Genomic DNA, 16,651 nt, shown 5'->3' with positions numbered 1-16,651 from the left:
ACATCTTCAGGGAAACTTCTTCCAATGGTTCAACAGACGGTACTCAAAACGCGGAAAGGACCAAATTCAGATCCCAGGGAGGACAGGCTTCCCTAACAAAGGGCACCAAACGTGTCAGAGCTCTGAAGAACCTTGAAATCAGAAAATTCGAGGTGAAACATCTGAGGGAGAAGAAACTGATAGCAGAAACATGTAATCTAAATGAAGCAGGTTTAAGACCGTTGCAAATCCCATCTGACGGAAGCATAGAATCTTCTGGATGGACGCGGAAACAGGGTTGAATTCAAACCTACAACACCGCTGAAAAAAACTTCCAAATCCTAACGTAGAACCTTGCAGTAGATTCCTTGTAAGATGCCAAAAAAATTTTTTTATAACTTCAGGATCCAGACCTTTACCCTCTAAAATCTGGAGTTCAGAAACCAGGCCGTCAAACGGAATCTCCGAAGGGCCGGAAGAGGCACCATGGCGTCCTCTAGAATTACTCCTGAAAGAGGAAGCTTCCAAAAGGTGGCCCCCGGAAAGTTCAGGAGAACCGAGAACCAACTTCTTCTTGGCCACCATGGAAGGATTAGGATAACACTTACATTTTCCAGCCTTACTTTTTGAAGTATTCTGGGAAGAAGCACTACTGGCGGGAAGATATATGCCAGGTTGAACTTCCATGGTACTGACAGGGAATCTATGAAATCCGGCCTGTCTGCTGGATTTAGGGATGCAAAACGTCTGCTTGTTTCAAATGATGCCTGCTCAGGGCATCTGCCACCACATTGAACTTTCCTAAAATGTGAACTGCAGAGATTGACATAAGGTGCACTTCTGCCCACAGCATGATTATTGAACAAAGGCTTTCTAATCTTGTTGATCTCGTACCTCCCTGTTTGTTCAAATATGCCACTGTCGTTCGATTGTCTGAACGAATTTGAATATGTTGATCTTTGATGAGAAACTGAAACGCCAAGAGTGCCATCCATACGGCCTTTAATTCCCTGAAGTTCGAGGAACTTCTCATATCCTTCTCTTGCCAGGACTCCTGCTTCTTTATGTCTCCCAGATGGGCCCCCCAGCCCAGCGCAGAGGCGTCTGTTGTTATGATAGTGAAGGACTTCATCCGGACTGACAGACCCTCGTGGAGGAATCGAGAAAATGTCCACCACTGCAGACTTTTCAAAGTTAGATCGTTAAACCTCATCAGCCCATCTAGGCCGAGATCCTGTCGATACCAGACTTGCAGAATGTTTCTTTGTAGAGGTCTCATTCTGGCTTTTGCCCAACCGACTGCCGGGATTGAGGCTGTAAACAGACCCAGCAAGCACCTGGCTTCTCTGATTGAAAACACACTTTTTTCTCTGAGATTCCGGATTAACCGCTTGATCTTTAGTATCTTCTCTTCTGGCAGGAATAACTTCATCGCGATAGAATCCAAAATTAGACCCAAGAACTGGATCCTTTGAACTGGCACTAGTTCCGATTTGTTGAAATTTATTAGCCAGCCATGCTTTTCCAGCGATTTGATGGCTGTCCCCAGGTCTAACTGTAGTTGAACTTGGGACTCTGCAATGAACAGCCAGTCGTCCAAATATGGAATGACAGCGATGCCCATACCTCTTAGAAAAGCTGAAACTACTACTAGAAGCTTTGTGAATACTCTGGGCGCTGATGACAGGCCGAAAGGCAGTGCTCTGAATTGGTAATGTTTGGTTACCGATTGGCAGCACACCGCAACCGTAGAAAACTTTTGCTGGATTCTGCTATGGGTACATGAAGATAGGCATCTTTCAAATCCAGGGACGCAAACCAACTTTATGGGTGAATAAGCAGAGCAGCTGACTTTACTGTTTCCATGAGGAATTTCTTTTTGATAATCCGCTTGTTTACGGCCTTTAGGTCTAGGATAGGTCTGAACGAACCATCTGGTTTTGGTACCAAGAAAAGTCTTGAATAGGTGCCTTGATGTCTTTCCTTTAGAGGAACTTCTTCCACCACTCTTTTTAGTATCAGAGTCGATACTTCCCGCATCAGAGGGAGTTCCATATCTAGAGAATGAATCTCGGAACATAGAAACATGTCCTTTGGGGCTTGTGATAATTCTAGAGCGTATCCGTGCTCCATCACTGTAAGGACCCAGCGATCCGATGTTGTCTCTTTCCAGTGCTCTAGGAAGTGACTCAACCTTCCACCTACAGGCCTGGCGTCATCATTTTTTATTTTCCTTCTTCCTATAATCAAAGGCTCTTTTCTGTTGACCCTTGAAATAGTTTCTACGAAAGAAACTTCTAAATGAGGGAAGTGTCTCTGCGTTACGGCTTCTAAACTGCTTCCTATATGATACTGGTAAAGCTTTCCTTCCTTCCTTCAACTGTTTCAGCAACTCATCCAGGTTTGAACCAAAAAGTCTACCCGGTTCAAAAGACAGTTCACACAGTGAATTATTAGATGCCGCATCTGCTGACCAATTTCTAAGCCAAAGCGCTCTTCTGGCGACTGTTGAAATACCTATATTCTTGGCCGATAATTTCAGGCTTTCTGCAGAGGCATCCACTTTTCTAGTTCTTCCAACCAAGTTTATGGGCCTTGGTAACGGATGACCCCGTAATCAAAGCCTTAGCTTTAAGGAGGAGTCCATGCGTTTATCCATGACCTCCTTGAGCCCGCTTAAATCTCCAATTGGTAATGTAGTCTTCTTACCTATTTGAGCAATAGGAACGCCCACTACAGGGATAGTATCCAGCTTACAGTCTTGTTCCGCTTCTATGGAAAAGAGAGATTTAAAAACTGTCTAGCCAATAAACAGCATGTGACTTGGGAATTTTCCAATCTTTTAAATCAACTCCCCAATCTGTGGGTGAAAAAGAAACCTATTGGACTTCTACCCTGTTCCTCAAGTTCAAATGCCACTGCACTTCTTTAATCAATACCCCAAATGGATTCTACTGGGAATGCAGATTCCTCATTTGATGAGACACTGCTGAATTATCGCCATACTCAGAACCACTAGTTCCAAACTAGAATCGGAACTTCCCAAGATCTTAGGCTTTTGTTAGCATGTATAACAATCTGAGAATCCTGGGCAACCGAAGCCTGGATTGTCTGTAATGCTGCTGACCACATATCCACAACTGTTTGCTGCATACTTTGTTGCAACCAGCTGATAAAGTGGACATTTCTGTTCTTTGTGCTTCCTCTGAAGCTTCTTTGAACACACAGAGCAAAGTTTCCTTTTTACAACCATCTGGCATAAGATGGCCACACACAGAGCACATTAAATGCTTGGCTAGATGTACATTTCCCCTTCTCAGCAACTTTATCCAAATTTTCAGGATTATATACTGGGAACAGAAAACAAACAAGGGAAAATAAACAAAATTTTTCCCTAAAGATTCAGGCTAGAACCATTTAAATAAGAACTTAATCAGTCTTGCCTTAAATGGCCTGAGAGTGTGTTGGAGGGCAGGTGAGAAACACACTTTGCAACCGTTCTGAGAGCTCCTGGCAAACAGAGGTTGCTGCTGGTAATGCTCCTTTTAAGTCCTGTAACCAAACAAAAACGCCAAGTTCAAATTTGGCGCCTGAATCCAGGTTCGCATTGCGCATGTGCATAGCGCTCTGCGACTCCCTGGTGGAACGCAACGCAACCTGTGTGTGCGTTCCACCGACAGGACCTCCCAGCCGACGCACGCCTGCGTCCTTCGTCAGACCGGCACCTGGCACGGCAAGAGACGGAATAAATTCTGAGGGACCACGCCGTCCGGCGTGTTAAACGCTACTTACCCGAACATCAAGGAAGCAGAGCCTCCCGAGCCTCAGCCCTTCTCACCTGCTTCCTGGAGAACCTTCCTGCATAACCTCCCCTGCCGAAGGCAGGCAAAGAACTGGGGATGATCAGGAGGAGCTGCTACTTATTGGAAAGGAGGTAATTAGGGGAGGGGTTAAAATGTTTGGAGATTTGCCTGCCTGTTTTTTCCCTCCAGATTGGATATCCCTATGGTGTAAGCACTGCCTCTAATCTGATAGGAAAAATACACTCTATATCTGCACATATACACACACAAATATACATATTAGTTGCATTAAAGGGGCACACCTAACCCCTAAAAACACTTCAGCTTCATAAGGTGCTTTATGTGTAAAGAGTGTGTTCTCTTTTTATCATTTTACATAAAGTACAGATTTTAAAAGAAATGGTCACTTTTAAAAATTAACTGTGGCTGTAAGACAACCAGTCCTGTTACAACCTGGATGGTTAGCTCAGTTGAGCAAATGCACAATAAGGATGCACATTACAGTAGATGTCAGAGAATAAGCTCACCAAAAGTAAATTGTGGGTTACACCATAAATAGAAATGTTCTGTAGCTTACTCTGATACTTTACATTTGCATTTCCTAGCACAGTAGTCTTGGTTGGCAAATACATTAAGAAACAGAAGTATGAGGTGTTTCCCATCCTACTCTGTAAATTGAACTTTAAAACACACACAAGGCTACAGTAGGGTATTAATACAGAAGGAAATACATTCTAAATTAAACAGGCTGTGTGATAAAGGAAGTTTAAACATTAGTTCTCTCTTTACAGGAAGTATTTAGAAAGGCTGTGCAAGTTGCAGGCAGGTGAGGAATGACTGGGACTGTAAACAATGTGATTTAACTCCTAAATGGCATATAATTGAGTAGTGAGACTGCAAGTGCATGAGCTGTCCATTAAAACTGCGTCATTAAGCGAATGTTGTTTTGGTGCCTATGTACAAATGTTGACTAAACATTTATTACACATTTGATTAAGTGAATGGCCAATAAACACATACATTTAGATGGACAAACTAAGAATGTAAAAGGTTATACCTTGTCCAAAGCTTCTTGCAGGACGCCTTCTGCGTCCTCCCACTTGCCTTGACCCATGTAACAAGTTGCCTGTCCATTCAGCAAAAGCAGGGTAGAGGAGTATTTTTCTGACATCTCTTGGAAGATGTAAAAAGCATCTTGCAACTTGTCTCCACCCTGGTAAAGGATAGAAGAGAAGCTGACAAACATATAATAATATGAACGGAATGAGACACAGAATACTGGTCAAATGGTCAAACTGCAGGAGACATCTTGGAGCATCTGTGAACATAAAATATTCGTGGATTTTCAGACTATCTTGGAAAATTGGAATTGGATTCCCAGCCATTTGATATGCAATGGAGCAAAGGCCATAACAAATAAAGGAATTGGCTTCAACCATTCAAGTACATTTCAGAAGAGATTCAAATTTCTTGGCACAAGCTTCAAAGACGACAACTAAAAGTAGCGGATATAATTTTGCAGGTTGGCTGGCAATAAGTAGGTAGACCAGTTTGGAATAGTAACTGATCAGATACTACTACCACCTCACTAGTATCAAGTGCCAGTTACCAAAGCTCCAAACAATGCAAGTGTTAAAATGTTTTTCTTTTTGAAGATGTGTAGGGACAGGCTTTTGCAACCCTTAGTATTGCAATGCAAAACAGTGCAGTTTTCGAAAACTGCAGTTTACATTGCAGGACTAGGCCAGCCTCTAATGTCTTTGTATTCCCATCACTATAGTATCCCTTTAAGTAGCAAAATGTAAGAAGCAACAGCTGATAATTAAATTTGACAGACAGCCCTGATCTGATTTTCTAAAATTTGTTCTCAGTTAGCCTGGTAATGCTTACTGTGGCAATGTTGACCCAAGCTGTTGCCAGCTGTGTTAGTGTTGCATCTTCATCCAAATCCACCATTTTCTTCAATTCCTTTCTGGTAGGATGAAAAATAAATGGAGTGAGTCCTTCTATGTGAATACTGTGTGTAATTTGCAGACACAAAATCTAAAATAATAATACACCCACCATAGTTCAGTATAGTGATAAGAAAAGGGTGTAAAGACAAAAGGCTGATATAAGAAATGCAACTGTCATGTTTTCTTTTTTAGCTATTTTTTCCTCCCAGTTGCTCACGAGTGGATTCCTATTATTATGCAGACAGTTGTTTTATAGGGACACTGTGTATTTACGCTGTACCTTTTATTATACTTTATATTTAGCAAGTATCTATAAATGTTTGGTTGATCATTGCACAGTAAAACAGTAGTATAATAGTATAAGAAACCTAAATTACCTTAATTACAAGGTTTATAATAATTCAGAGATTATCCAGTACTAATGCTCCGTTGTTGATTAGGCGAATGAGATGCTCATATTTGCTCTGTTAATTAGGTCCATTTTTTTTTTTTTAAACTTGGACTGAGTTCTAATTCTTCCACATGCTGCAAGTGGCTCTGGTAATCACTGTGCACAGCCATGTTTACTACACAGTTAACCATGCTGGGTGTAAACTAATTGGCAATTGTGATATGACTGCTATCAGTTTGCGAAAATATTTCACACATCTAATCTGATAATTGAAGCTACTACTATGGCATAACCTACTCTTGTTTTGGCGAGTTACATTTTGTATATATTCAATTAATGATAACCGTTAATGATCAAGGACAGCATTAGATTCTTGCCTATCTTGGCTATCAAAATAATTTTGAATTCATATTTGTCTGTATGTATCCTTTTGTAGTTCATTTTTGAATTCTGAGATTTAGATTTGTGGAGTACACCAAATATCTACATCTCTACATGAAGAAGAGTACCTTAAACTTTTTATATGTTGTGTTCAAATAGATAGACCAGCTATAAATTCTTACCTGGCTAAGTCAAGCCTATCAAGTTTCAGCAGTATTTGGATTTTTGTGGCCATGCTGTAAAAGAACACAAATATAGAATATAAATACAAACTTAAGACATATAGTTAATTAGTCCAAAAAACAAACCAGATCCAACATCTACTTCATCGTAATGAAACGGACAGTATTACATATTTTAAGATGAAAATTACAGCTTACATATGCTGTCACTGTGACATAAGCATGTCCAAAGTTAGGAGATGGGACGGACAACTCAGAATAAAATGTGATATACATAGCTGTATGCAGTGTATTCAAGGAGTATTCAAACCCTTTCACACTTTAAAATTTTATTTTTAAATCATGCAGCCTTGCTACAATTGTTTATATAAAAAAAAAAAAAAAAAAATTATATAGAAACATAAAATGTGAAGGCAGATAAGAACCATTCGGCCCATCTAGTCTGCCAAATTTTCAAAATACTTTCATTAGTCTCTGGCCTTAACTTATAGTTAGGATAGCCTTATGCCTATCCCACACATGCTTAAACTCCTTTACTGTGTTAACCTCTACCACTTCAGCTGGAAGGCTATTCCATGCATCCACTACCCTCTCAGTAAAGTAATACTTCCTGATATTATTTTTAAACCTTTTGTCCCTCTAATTTAAGACGATGTCCTCTTGTTGTGGTAGTTTTTCTTCTTTTAAATATAGTCTCCTCCTTTACTGTGTTGATTCCCTTTATGTATTTAAAATGTTTCTATCATATCCCCCCCGTCTCATCTTTCCTCCAAGCTATACATGTTAAGATCCTTTAACCTTTCCTGGTAAGTTTTATCCTGCAATCCATGAACCAGTTTAGTAGCCCTTGTCTGAACTCTCTCTAAGGTATCAATATCCTTCTGAAGATACGGTCTCCAGTACTGCGTACAATATTCCAAGTGAGGTCTCACCAGTGTTCTGTACAATGGCATGAGCACTTCCCTCTTTCTACTCTAATACCTCTCCCTATACAACCAAGCATTCTGCTAGCATTTCCTGCTGCTCTATTACATTGTCTGCCTACCTTTAAGTCATCAGAAATAATCACCCCTAAATCCCTTTCCTCAGATGTTGAGGTTAGGACTCTATCAAATATTCTGTACTCTGCCCTTGGGTTTTTACGTCCAAGATGCATTATCTTGCACTTATCCACATTAAATGTCAGTTGCCACAACTCTGACCATTTTTCTAGTTTACCTAAATCATTAGCCATTTGGCTTATCCCTCCTGGAACATCAACCCTGTTACATACATACATACATACATACATACATACACACACACACACAGTGGGACCTCGGTTTACAAACGCCTCGGTTAACATAATTTTCGGTTTACAAATGAAAATCCATTGAAAATAATGCCTCGGTTTACAAATTATTTTCGCAATACAAACAAATTTCCCCAGGATGCATTGCACCTGGGAGGTTTTGTAGCACCACCCCCTGCATGCTGGAGCCTGTGGGTAGCACGTGGCGTTGAGTGTGGAGGTGTTGGAGTGGCTTTTGCAGCCAGTTTCGGAGCTATTCTAGAAATTGTATGCAGTTGTTTTAGGACTTTTTGGTGCATTTCTCAAGATGTGGAAAGGTAGGAAGCTGAGCTTTGTAGTTTGCATGTATTTTATTGTGTGTTCTGCATTGTGGGTTGGTTTCCATGCCAGCTCATTTTGACTTTTTTCTGACCTCCAGAACAGATTAATTGGTTTTTAATGCATTCCTATGGGACACCGCGTTTTTTCGCAATAAGAAATGTCCCGGAGAACGCATTAAATTCGTAAACCGAGGTCCCACTGTATAATATATATATATATATTACATTACAGTTACTCTCAAAACTCCTTAATGAGAGAGCATATACACATTTTTTCTTTTTTTTTTTTAGAAAAAAACAAAACTTGGCAATTGTACTACAATGAAAAAACTCATATCACATTGACATGAATATTCAGACCCTTTGCTCCAACACTTGAAATTTAGCTTAGATATATCCTATTTCTCGGAATCATCTTTGAAATGTTTTTGTACTTTGATTGGAGTCCACCTGTTGCCAATTCTACTGATTTGGAAAGGCCCATGGATGTCTACATAAGGTCTCACAGCAGTAAATGCTTATCAGAGCAAAAAGCACGAGCCATGAGGTCACGTGAACTGTCTGCAGAGCTGTTAGGCTGCATTGAAGGTTCCCAAGAGCACAGTGGCCTCCACAATTCTTAAATGGAAAAAGTTTGGCGCAATAAGGACTATTCCTAGAGCATGTCGCCCGACCAGATTTAGCAATCTGAGGAGAAAAGAATTATAAGAAAGGTGGCTGAGACTCCAGTGGTCATTTTGGGTGACTTCCAGGGATCATGTGTGGAGAGGAGAGAAATCTATAGAGGGATAGCCATCATCACTGTCATCGATCTAGCCTTTATGGCAGAGTATCAACTAAGTACCGAGTTAAGGGTTTAAATTTGTCAATGTAATATTTCAGGTTTTTCTTACAATAGTGTCATAAATTTGATTTTTGCTTTGTCATGATGGTGTATGGAGTATAGACTGAAGTAAAAAAAAAATGTTTTAAACAACTGTAGCATAATGTTTCAAAATAAAAAAATTGGAAAAATAAAGGGGTCTGAATAACACAAATATGAGAAACAGCAATACAAAGAAATACATCTCAGGCAGATATATTCCATCTATTCTACATACCTACTTTATGGGCTGCAGTATATGGGCTGTAAGAGGTTGGCTTTTTACGATAATACTACTACTCTTTGTGATGTGAGATCATTACTGCAAATAAGATCTTCAAAACGTATTGAAAATTACAGGGTAAATAATGCAACAGAAGAAAAAATTCAGTGAAAATGGACAGATTCCGACAGAATGGTAAATCTCATATTTACTATTTCGGTCAGAATTTGGTCAACAGCAGAATATGCATCCATCTGCTTAAAAAATAGTGTTTTTTTTCTCCTAACCCTTTACAAAGTATAGGATTCTATGTACAACAGTTTGAATTACCGTATATACTCGAGTATAAGCCGAGTTTTTTAGCACATTTTTTGTGCTAAAAAACCCCAACTCGGCTTATACTCGAGTCAATAGTCTGTATTATGGCAATTTGCATTGCCATAATACAGACTGGGGGAGAGGGGGGCTGGCAGAGCTGTAACTTACCTCTCCTGCAGCTCCTGTCAGCTCTCTCCTCCTCCGCGCCGTCCGTTCAGCACCTCGGTCAGCTCCCAGTGTAACTCTCGCGAGAGCCGCGGCTCTCGCGAGACTTACACTGGGAGCTGACAGAGGGAGCTGCACGGACGGCGCGGAGGAGGAGAGAGCTGACAGGAGCTGCAGGAGAGGTAAGTAACATCTCTGCCAGCCCCCCTCTCCCCCCCACTGAACTGCCAATGCCACTGGACCACCAGGGAAGGAGAGCCCCCCTCCCTGCCATGTATCAAGCAGGGAGGGGGGACGAAAAAAATATATAACAATAAAATAATAATTAAATAATAATACAAAAATAATAATAATTAAATAAATAAAAATAATAATAAAAAAAAAAAATTGCCCACCCCCCCCACCAAGGCTCTGCAACACACACACGCTGCACTCATGCACACACGCTGCACTCATGCACACACGCTGCATTCATGCACACACACGCTGCATTCATGCACACACACGCTGCATTCATGCACACACACGCTGCATTCATACACACACACACTGCATTCATTATACACACACACTGCATTCATTATACACACACTGTAAATAAATATTCAATTAATATATTTTTTTTAGGATCTAATTTTATTTAGAAATTGACCAGTAGCTGCTGCATTTCTCACCCTAGTCTTATACTCGAGTCAATACGTTTTCCCAGTTTTTTGGGGTAAAATTAGGGGCCTCGGCTTATATTCGGGTCGGCTTATACTCGAGTATATACGGTACTATTTACTAGCTCACAGTCCGCAGGTAAATAGTTTAAAAAATAAATAAAAAAAATAAACAAGGGTTAATAAACTTGTTAATAAATAACAAGAGTTAAATATGTGATATCAGACCAGTGCTCGTTAGCCAGCCCCCACATTACAAAGTGAAAAATAAATAGATAAATAATAATAAAAAAAAGTCTATGTGGTCAACATGACCCCCATATTATCATAAAAGAGGTTATGCCCTGCGCATCATGCTGCACTTGGGGGAATATCTTTTAAATAGTGAGCAGACAGGGGCTGCTCACTTTAACCTCAAAAGTAGCAACTAGGTGCCCAGTAAGTAAAGATTTAGTGAATAACCCTGCTAACAATTGAGAGTATTTTTAATGTTCCTAAATCATTATCAAAAGTTTAACATGACCTATTGATAAAACCAGGGCTCAAAATTTACACTCGCCATTAGCATTTGAAAATGTAACCCTGGTGAGTAGAATTTCACACCTGGTGAACAGAATTTCGTCACGGACCGTTGTACAGAAGCTTCTGATTCCTGTACCCGGCCAGACTCACTGAGAGATCACTTCCTGTCAGACTGGATACAGGACATAGAAGCTACAGCATCGCGGTCCGCGCCTCTCGACCATGCTTCAAAGAGAGGTAAGGAGACACACAAGGGAGGGTAAAGGAGGACCAATAAAGGAAATTGAGGGGAGAGGACCACTAAGGGGGTATAACCAAAATATCTAAACAAACAAAGAACTTTAGCATACGTTTACTATGCAAACAAAATAAACTGAACATACCATTCTAAACTGTCTCCTTGGTGAAGTGCTCGTAGAGCCGCATCCGTATTGCCATCATGGAAATAAATTGAAGCTGCCATCAGCAGGAATGTTGTGTTGGTAATGTCAACGCTTTTTGACATTTTTTTGTCCAGCTCTGCGACAATAGCATCTCTGTAAAACATAATTTAATATTAACATAAAGGCCGTAGTCTACCATACTATTAATATGTTTATTTCTGGCTTTTGAGTTATCCATTAATCACACATGAGACATATGTGGTTAAATCACATCATCGTTTTTTTATTAGGCAAATATTTGTTCTGTGCATCCTGTACAAATGAAATGCATTTTAATCCACATATGGATGAATCAATCTGTTTGAGAGTTACCTGGAGAGTCTTAAGACAATTATTTACACATTCCTAGTAATTATGTGTGTATGTATGTACATAAAGCGCTCAGAAGTTGAATTCCTATGCTACTAGACAAGCCTACAAGCGACTCACTACTTCAAGCCCACATTTGGTTAAAATATTTTCAAGAATTAAGACCCAAAATATTTGCTTTTTGTATGTCCTTCAATAACTCTTACCAGCACTTGTGTAATGCAGGGTTGTTAAAAGGGAGGCTACAGGCACCCAGGCCACTTCATCTCATTGAACTTGTCTGGGTGCACCGTCTCTGTCCCCTTAACCTTGAAATGGTAATTATTAAAGTTTTGGAGAAACTGCAATAATTACCTTGCAGGGTTAATACTGCCTCTGGTGGTCAGCCACTAGAGGCACTTCCTGGTGGTTAGGCGACTTTTGTTCGCATTACTGATGCTGGACATACTCACGCTCCGTCGGAGGACATCTAGCAACAGTTAATTCCCTGCCTCTAGTGGTTGTCAGTCACTAGAGGCACTTCCTGGTGGTTAGGTGACTTTTGTTCGCATTACTGATGCTGGACATACTCACCCTCTGCCGGAGGACATCTAGCAACAGTTAATTCCCCATAGGAAAGCATTGCAGCAATGCTTTCCTGTGGTGAAGGCCTAATGCACTTGCGGCTTTGGCCGCGCATGCGCACTAGCACCCCCTGTGGGGTGAAGGAGGGGGCGGAGCGCCAACCCAGCGCTTTGAGCGTTTGTCTGAGCCAGTATGTAGGTTGCCATTTGTAGTAACAGAGGACACATTAGCTGTACTGTTGGCAGAGAAGGTCAGGGACAGCTTTGCGGTTCTCGATCTTATTTTAGTAGGACAAGCAATCCCTCTAGGGCTTAGACTGCTGAGGTACTTGTTACATTGTATAGCGTAGAGCTATTTACATGCACTGTGTTGTTCTTGTGTGGATCATAATTAGCCTTTGTACCAAGTGATATTGCCATCCATAGATTTTAATTTACATTTAAAGTGGATGGATGTTCAATGGAGTTTGCATTTCTCAGGAGCAAGCTCCTATTTGATACATTCAAACCAAAAAAAAAGCATAATTATGCTTACAGAACTCAATCTGCAGAAACAAAAGAAGACTGCAGGACTCCTACTCCTTAACACAAATTTTCCTCAGAAACGTCCCTCCAGCCACCAAATAGGATTAGAGTCATCAACCCGTTTCTGATGGATCTATCTCCCAAAAACCTAGTCTGACATAACCTTCTACGATAAAATAATTAATAAGCAAAAGCCTTGATACATGCATTACTTAAAAATAACAATAATTGGTTAAAAACTGGGTTATGCAATAATGGCCCGTGTAGGAAAGTCATGTATGTTTTGGCATTTTCTGTTTACTGCAGATTTCTTCTATAAAATAAAAAAAAATTACCATGATATAAAATTAAAGGAACAATCCACGCACCAAAACTAAAACAGGGCATAGTAGCAGTTAAGGCAGGTGGTTTTGCTTATTACTTGAATCAGCCAGTGCTTCTCCACACCTGCACTGCTTCCACCAGAAAGCCAGAAGTTCCTGAGCAGGAGCTTTGGTTAGCTCTTCTGTGCTAGATTATCTCATTGGCTGAGATTGCTAGTTGCTCACTCTCAGCCAGTGACTTAGGCCCTGAATTGCCAGGCAGAGAGCTTTCAGCTCCCTGATTTAAGTAGTACAGAGAGGAAGTGACACCTGGTAAGAATCAAACTATTCTTAAACGGTTTGACTACTTAATATAGAGAGGCGGCACCAACCACTACAGCACACTTCAGTAGTTATAGTGCAAATGAACTGTCCCTGCAGTTTCACAATTGAAAACACAGCATTTTCTGAGAAAAGGCACTGTTTACATTTGTCGCTAAGAACACTCTAGTGGCTGTCATTCATGTCACTTAAGGCATTTCCTGCTGTGGAACTGCAATCTTTGCAGGATCAGCCTTCTGCAAAAGACGTTGAATGCTCCCCATACAGATGGATTGAGTTAATGTATCTCTATGAGGAGATGCTGACTGGCACAGTGTGGCAATTGCCGCACATGCGCAGTAGCCCCCTTCCCCAAAGGATCCTTACGAAAGCACTGTACTTGCTGAGAGCATCAGTAATTATGATGTTGGTAGGACAAGCCGGGTGCTTCAATGCAAAATATAATTTACCTTTACGATATATTATGTATGCCCTACATAAATAAGTGCAAAGCAAAAAAGTGAAACGGTCATGATGGTTGCACTTTAAAGGAACACTCCAGTGCTAGGAAAAGAAATAGTTTTCCTGGCACTGCAGGTGCCCTCTCCCTCCCACCCCCATCTCAAGTTGCTGAAGGGGTTAGAGCCGCTTCAGTGACTTACCTGAGACCAGTGCCAATGTCCCTCAGCGCTGTTTTAGGGTCCGCCCACACTCCAGACAGATTGCACATGCGCGGCCGCCGGTGGCGGAGACCTAATGCGCATGTGCGGCAATGCCGCGCAAGCGTATTAGACCTCTCCACAGGAAAGCATTGAAAATACTTTCAATGCTTTCCTATGGGGATTTTAGCGACGCTATAGCACAGAAAACCTGTGCAATAAACCAGGAAGTACCCTCTAGTGGCTGTCTAGTCAGTTTATGAAAACTGCAATATTTACAGTTGCAGGGTTAAGGATAGTGGGAGTTCGAAGCTAGATATAAGTAGAAGATAGTCACAGATGCAAATAAATGCTGAAGAGCATCTGTTTATTACTCTGCTGTTAAATTTAAGAGATGCATACCTTCGATTTTCACTGGAGAGATAATCAGCAAACATTCGGACAGCCTGCAATTCTGAGTTGGCATTGGAACGGATTTCATCCAGGACTACGCCATATTTCCGCTAAAACAGAGCGGGAAAATAAAAATATATATGATAAATGAGTATTTAAAATGGGAAAAAAAAACACACAGATGTAACATGTAACTAAATCTAGAATTTTTTTTACCATGGTCAATGGGAAAGAATATAATATTGTGCAAAAGATATAATCCACAGTTAAATCAAATTATTACTAACCTGAGCGATGTATGCTCTGTATAGGAATACATCCCTTTCTACTTCTTTTTCTGGACTTGAAGTCTGTAAGATATAACAACAGATAAGTAATGTGTAGCTATGATTAATTATGCAATGCGGCGCATCCGTTCAACACATCCAAACATTATTTCAAAAGTGTTTTGACAATTTTTCTCCACTATATGGCGAGTTGCAGAAAGCTACCAAACTGCACAATTCAGCAGAATTTTCAACTTTATTGTCAAACTCACCACTTATCGACGTTAAGAAACACCAATATCTTTTAAGTCAAATTTTATCTCCCAACTTCATCCATTAAAACATTCTGTTAGACAACATTTTCCACCACAACCGTTCTTTATAAATTTGCTCAGCATGTCCATTGATTTCAATAAAAGTTACTCCACAATATTGCAGGGTTATCCACTAAAGTAGGTTTAAAAAAATTTTTTTAATTAAATGCCAGAGTAGCTGAACTGAAAGTATAGCTGACTCACAGGATTTTTCCAGTTTGACTTTTATATCCTAAGGGAACATTATAGTGACAGGAATGCAAACATCTATTCCTGCCACTATAACTATGAAAACACTATTTACTCAGCTTTATTCCAGCGCCACCCCACTCTGCAAAATTGACGATATCAGTTAATCCAATGCTTTTACCATATCAAAGCATTGTAAGGCTGTTGCGCATGCGCAGCAAACTGCTGTTCCACGCTAATCAGCATCTTTTCATAAAGATGTATTGAATGCATGCATCTCTGTGGGGAGTGTTTAGCTCCTCCATGCACCGTGTGGAGAAACTGAACAAAAGAGATGCACACTGTGCAGCTCTGACCCAGGAAGCACCTCTAGTAGCCGTCTGAGTGACTGTCACTAGAGGTGTTACTAAGCAGTAATGTAAACACGGTCTTTGCTCTAAAAAGTGTTTTTAAATTAAAGGACCACTGTAGACACCCAGACCACTTCAGCTCAATGAAGTGGTCTGGGTGCCAGGTCCCTCTAGTTTTAACCCTGCAGCTGAAAACATAGCAGTTTCAGAGAAGCTGCTATGTTTTACTAAGGGTTAATCTAGCCTCTAGTGGCTGTCTCACTGACAGCCGCTAGAGTCCGCTTCCGCGATTCTTACTTTGAAAATCACAGTGAGAAGATGCTGGACATCCATAGGAAAGCATTGAGTAATGCTTTCTATCTGGGCTTTTTGAACGCGTTCGGCTCTTGCCGCGCTTTCACATTCAGATCTGACGTCGGCAGGGGGTGGAGCGCTGAGGGAGCCTAGGCACTGGAGGGGTTTTAACCCATTCAGCCCAGCAGGAGTGGGGACCTAATGACCCTATAGTGCCAGGAAAACGAGTTTGTTACTATAGTGTTCCTTTAACTTTGAGTTCTCCCTTCAGTGAATAACCCTGATACTGTGTGATAATTGTCCACTCTCCTTTTTATTATATTAAATCACGCACCTTGTGCCTCCCCATGTCACAGCCCTGTACTATGGCAGTCAGTCAGCATGCTGCCCATCTTCCATGTCTGTCACTCCTTTCTTACCTTCACCCTCTGTGCCTCGTTGATGCTCTGTTGGTAGCTGCCGATATAGAAATTATTTTTCACGTCAAAAAGCTCGTCTACCTCTCCCTGAGCCGCCATGTCTGTAGGTACCGGACACGTCACCCGGTCTGGCCGCTTACTTCCTCCTCTTTGGGACATTGCTTCCGCCTTGCGCCGCGCGGCATTGTGGGAAACGTTGTCCTGGACCCGTGGGCTAATCAGGACTGGCCTTGACGTCATAGCTGTGCGC

General features: G+C 40.9%; 1 protein-coding gene across 1 annotated transcript in view; it reads right to left on the bottom strand.

Moving 5' to 3' along the window:
* Nucleotides 1-16,641, bottom strand: part of COPE (COPI coat complex subunit epsilon) — a 28,064-nt gene extending 11,423 nt beyond the window's left edge. The window contains exons 1-7 of the mRNA XM_063455385.1: nt 16,402-16,641; nt 14,857-14,919; nt 14,579-14,679; nt 11,438-11,590; nt 6,692-6,745; nt 5,673-5,754; nt 4,840-4,995 (exon numbers count right to left, since the gene is read on the bottom strand). Coding sequence (XP_063311455.1) covers nt 4,840-4,995; nt 5,673-5,754; nt 6,692-6,745; nt 11,438-11,590; nt 14,579-14,679; nt 14,857-14,919; nt 16,402-16,641 — 849 coding nt within the window. The remainder of the gene's footprint in view (nt 1-4,839; nt 4,996-5,672; nt 5,755-6,691; nt 6,746-11,437; nt 11,591-14,578; nt 14,680-14,856; nt 14,920-16,401) is intronic.
* Between the last annotated feature and the right edge of the window lie 10 nt (nt 16,642-16,651).

This window comes from Pelobates fuscus, chromosome 5 (genome assembly GCF_036172605.1).
Source record: "Pelobates fuscus isolate aPelFus1 chromosome 5, aPelFus1.pri, whole genome shotgun sequence".
Lineage (NCBI taxonomy): Eukaryota > Metazoa > Chordata > Amphibia > Anura > Pelobatidae > Pelobates > Pelobates fuscus.
The sequence above is the reverse complement of the archived record's forward strand: the minus strand, read 5'-3'. Positions and strand labels throughout refer to the sequence as shown.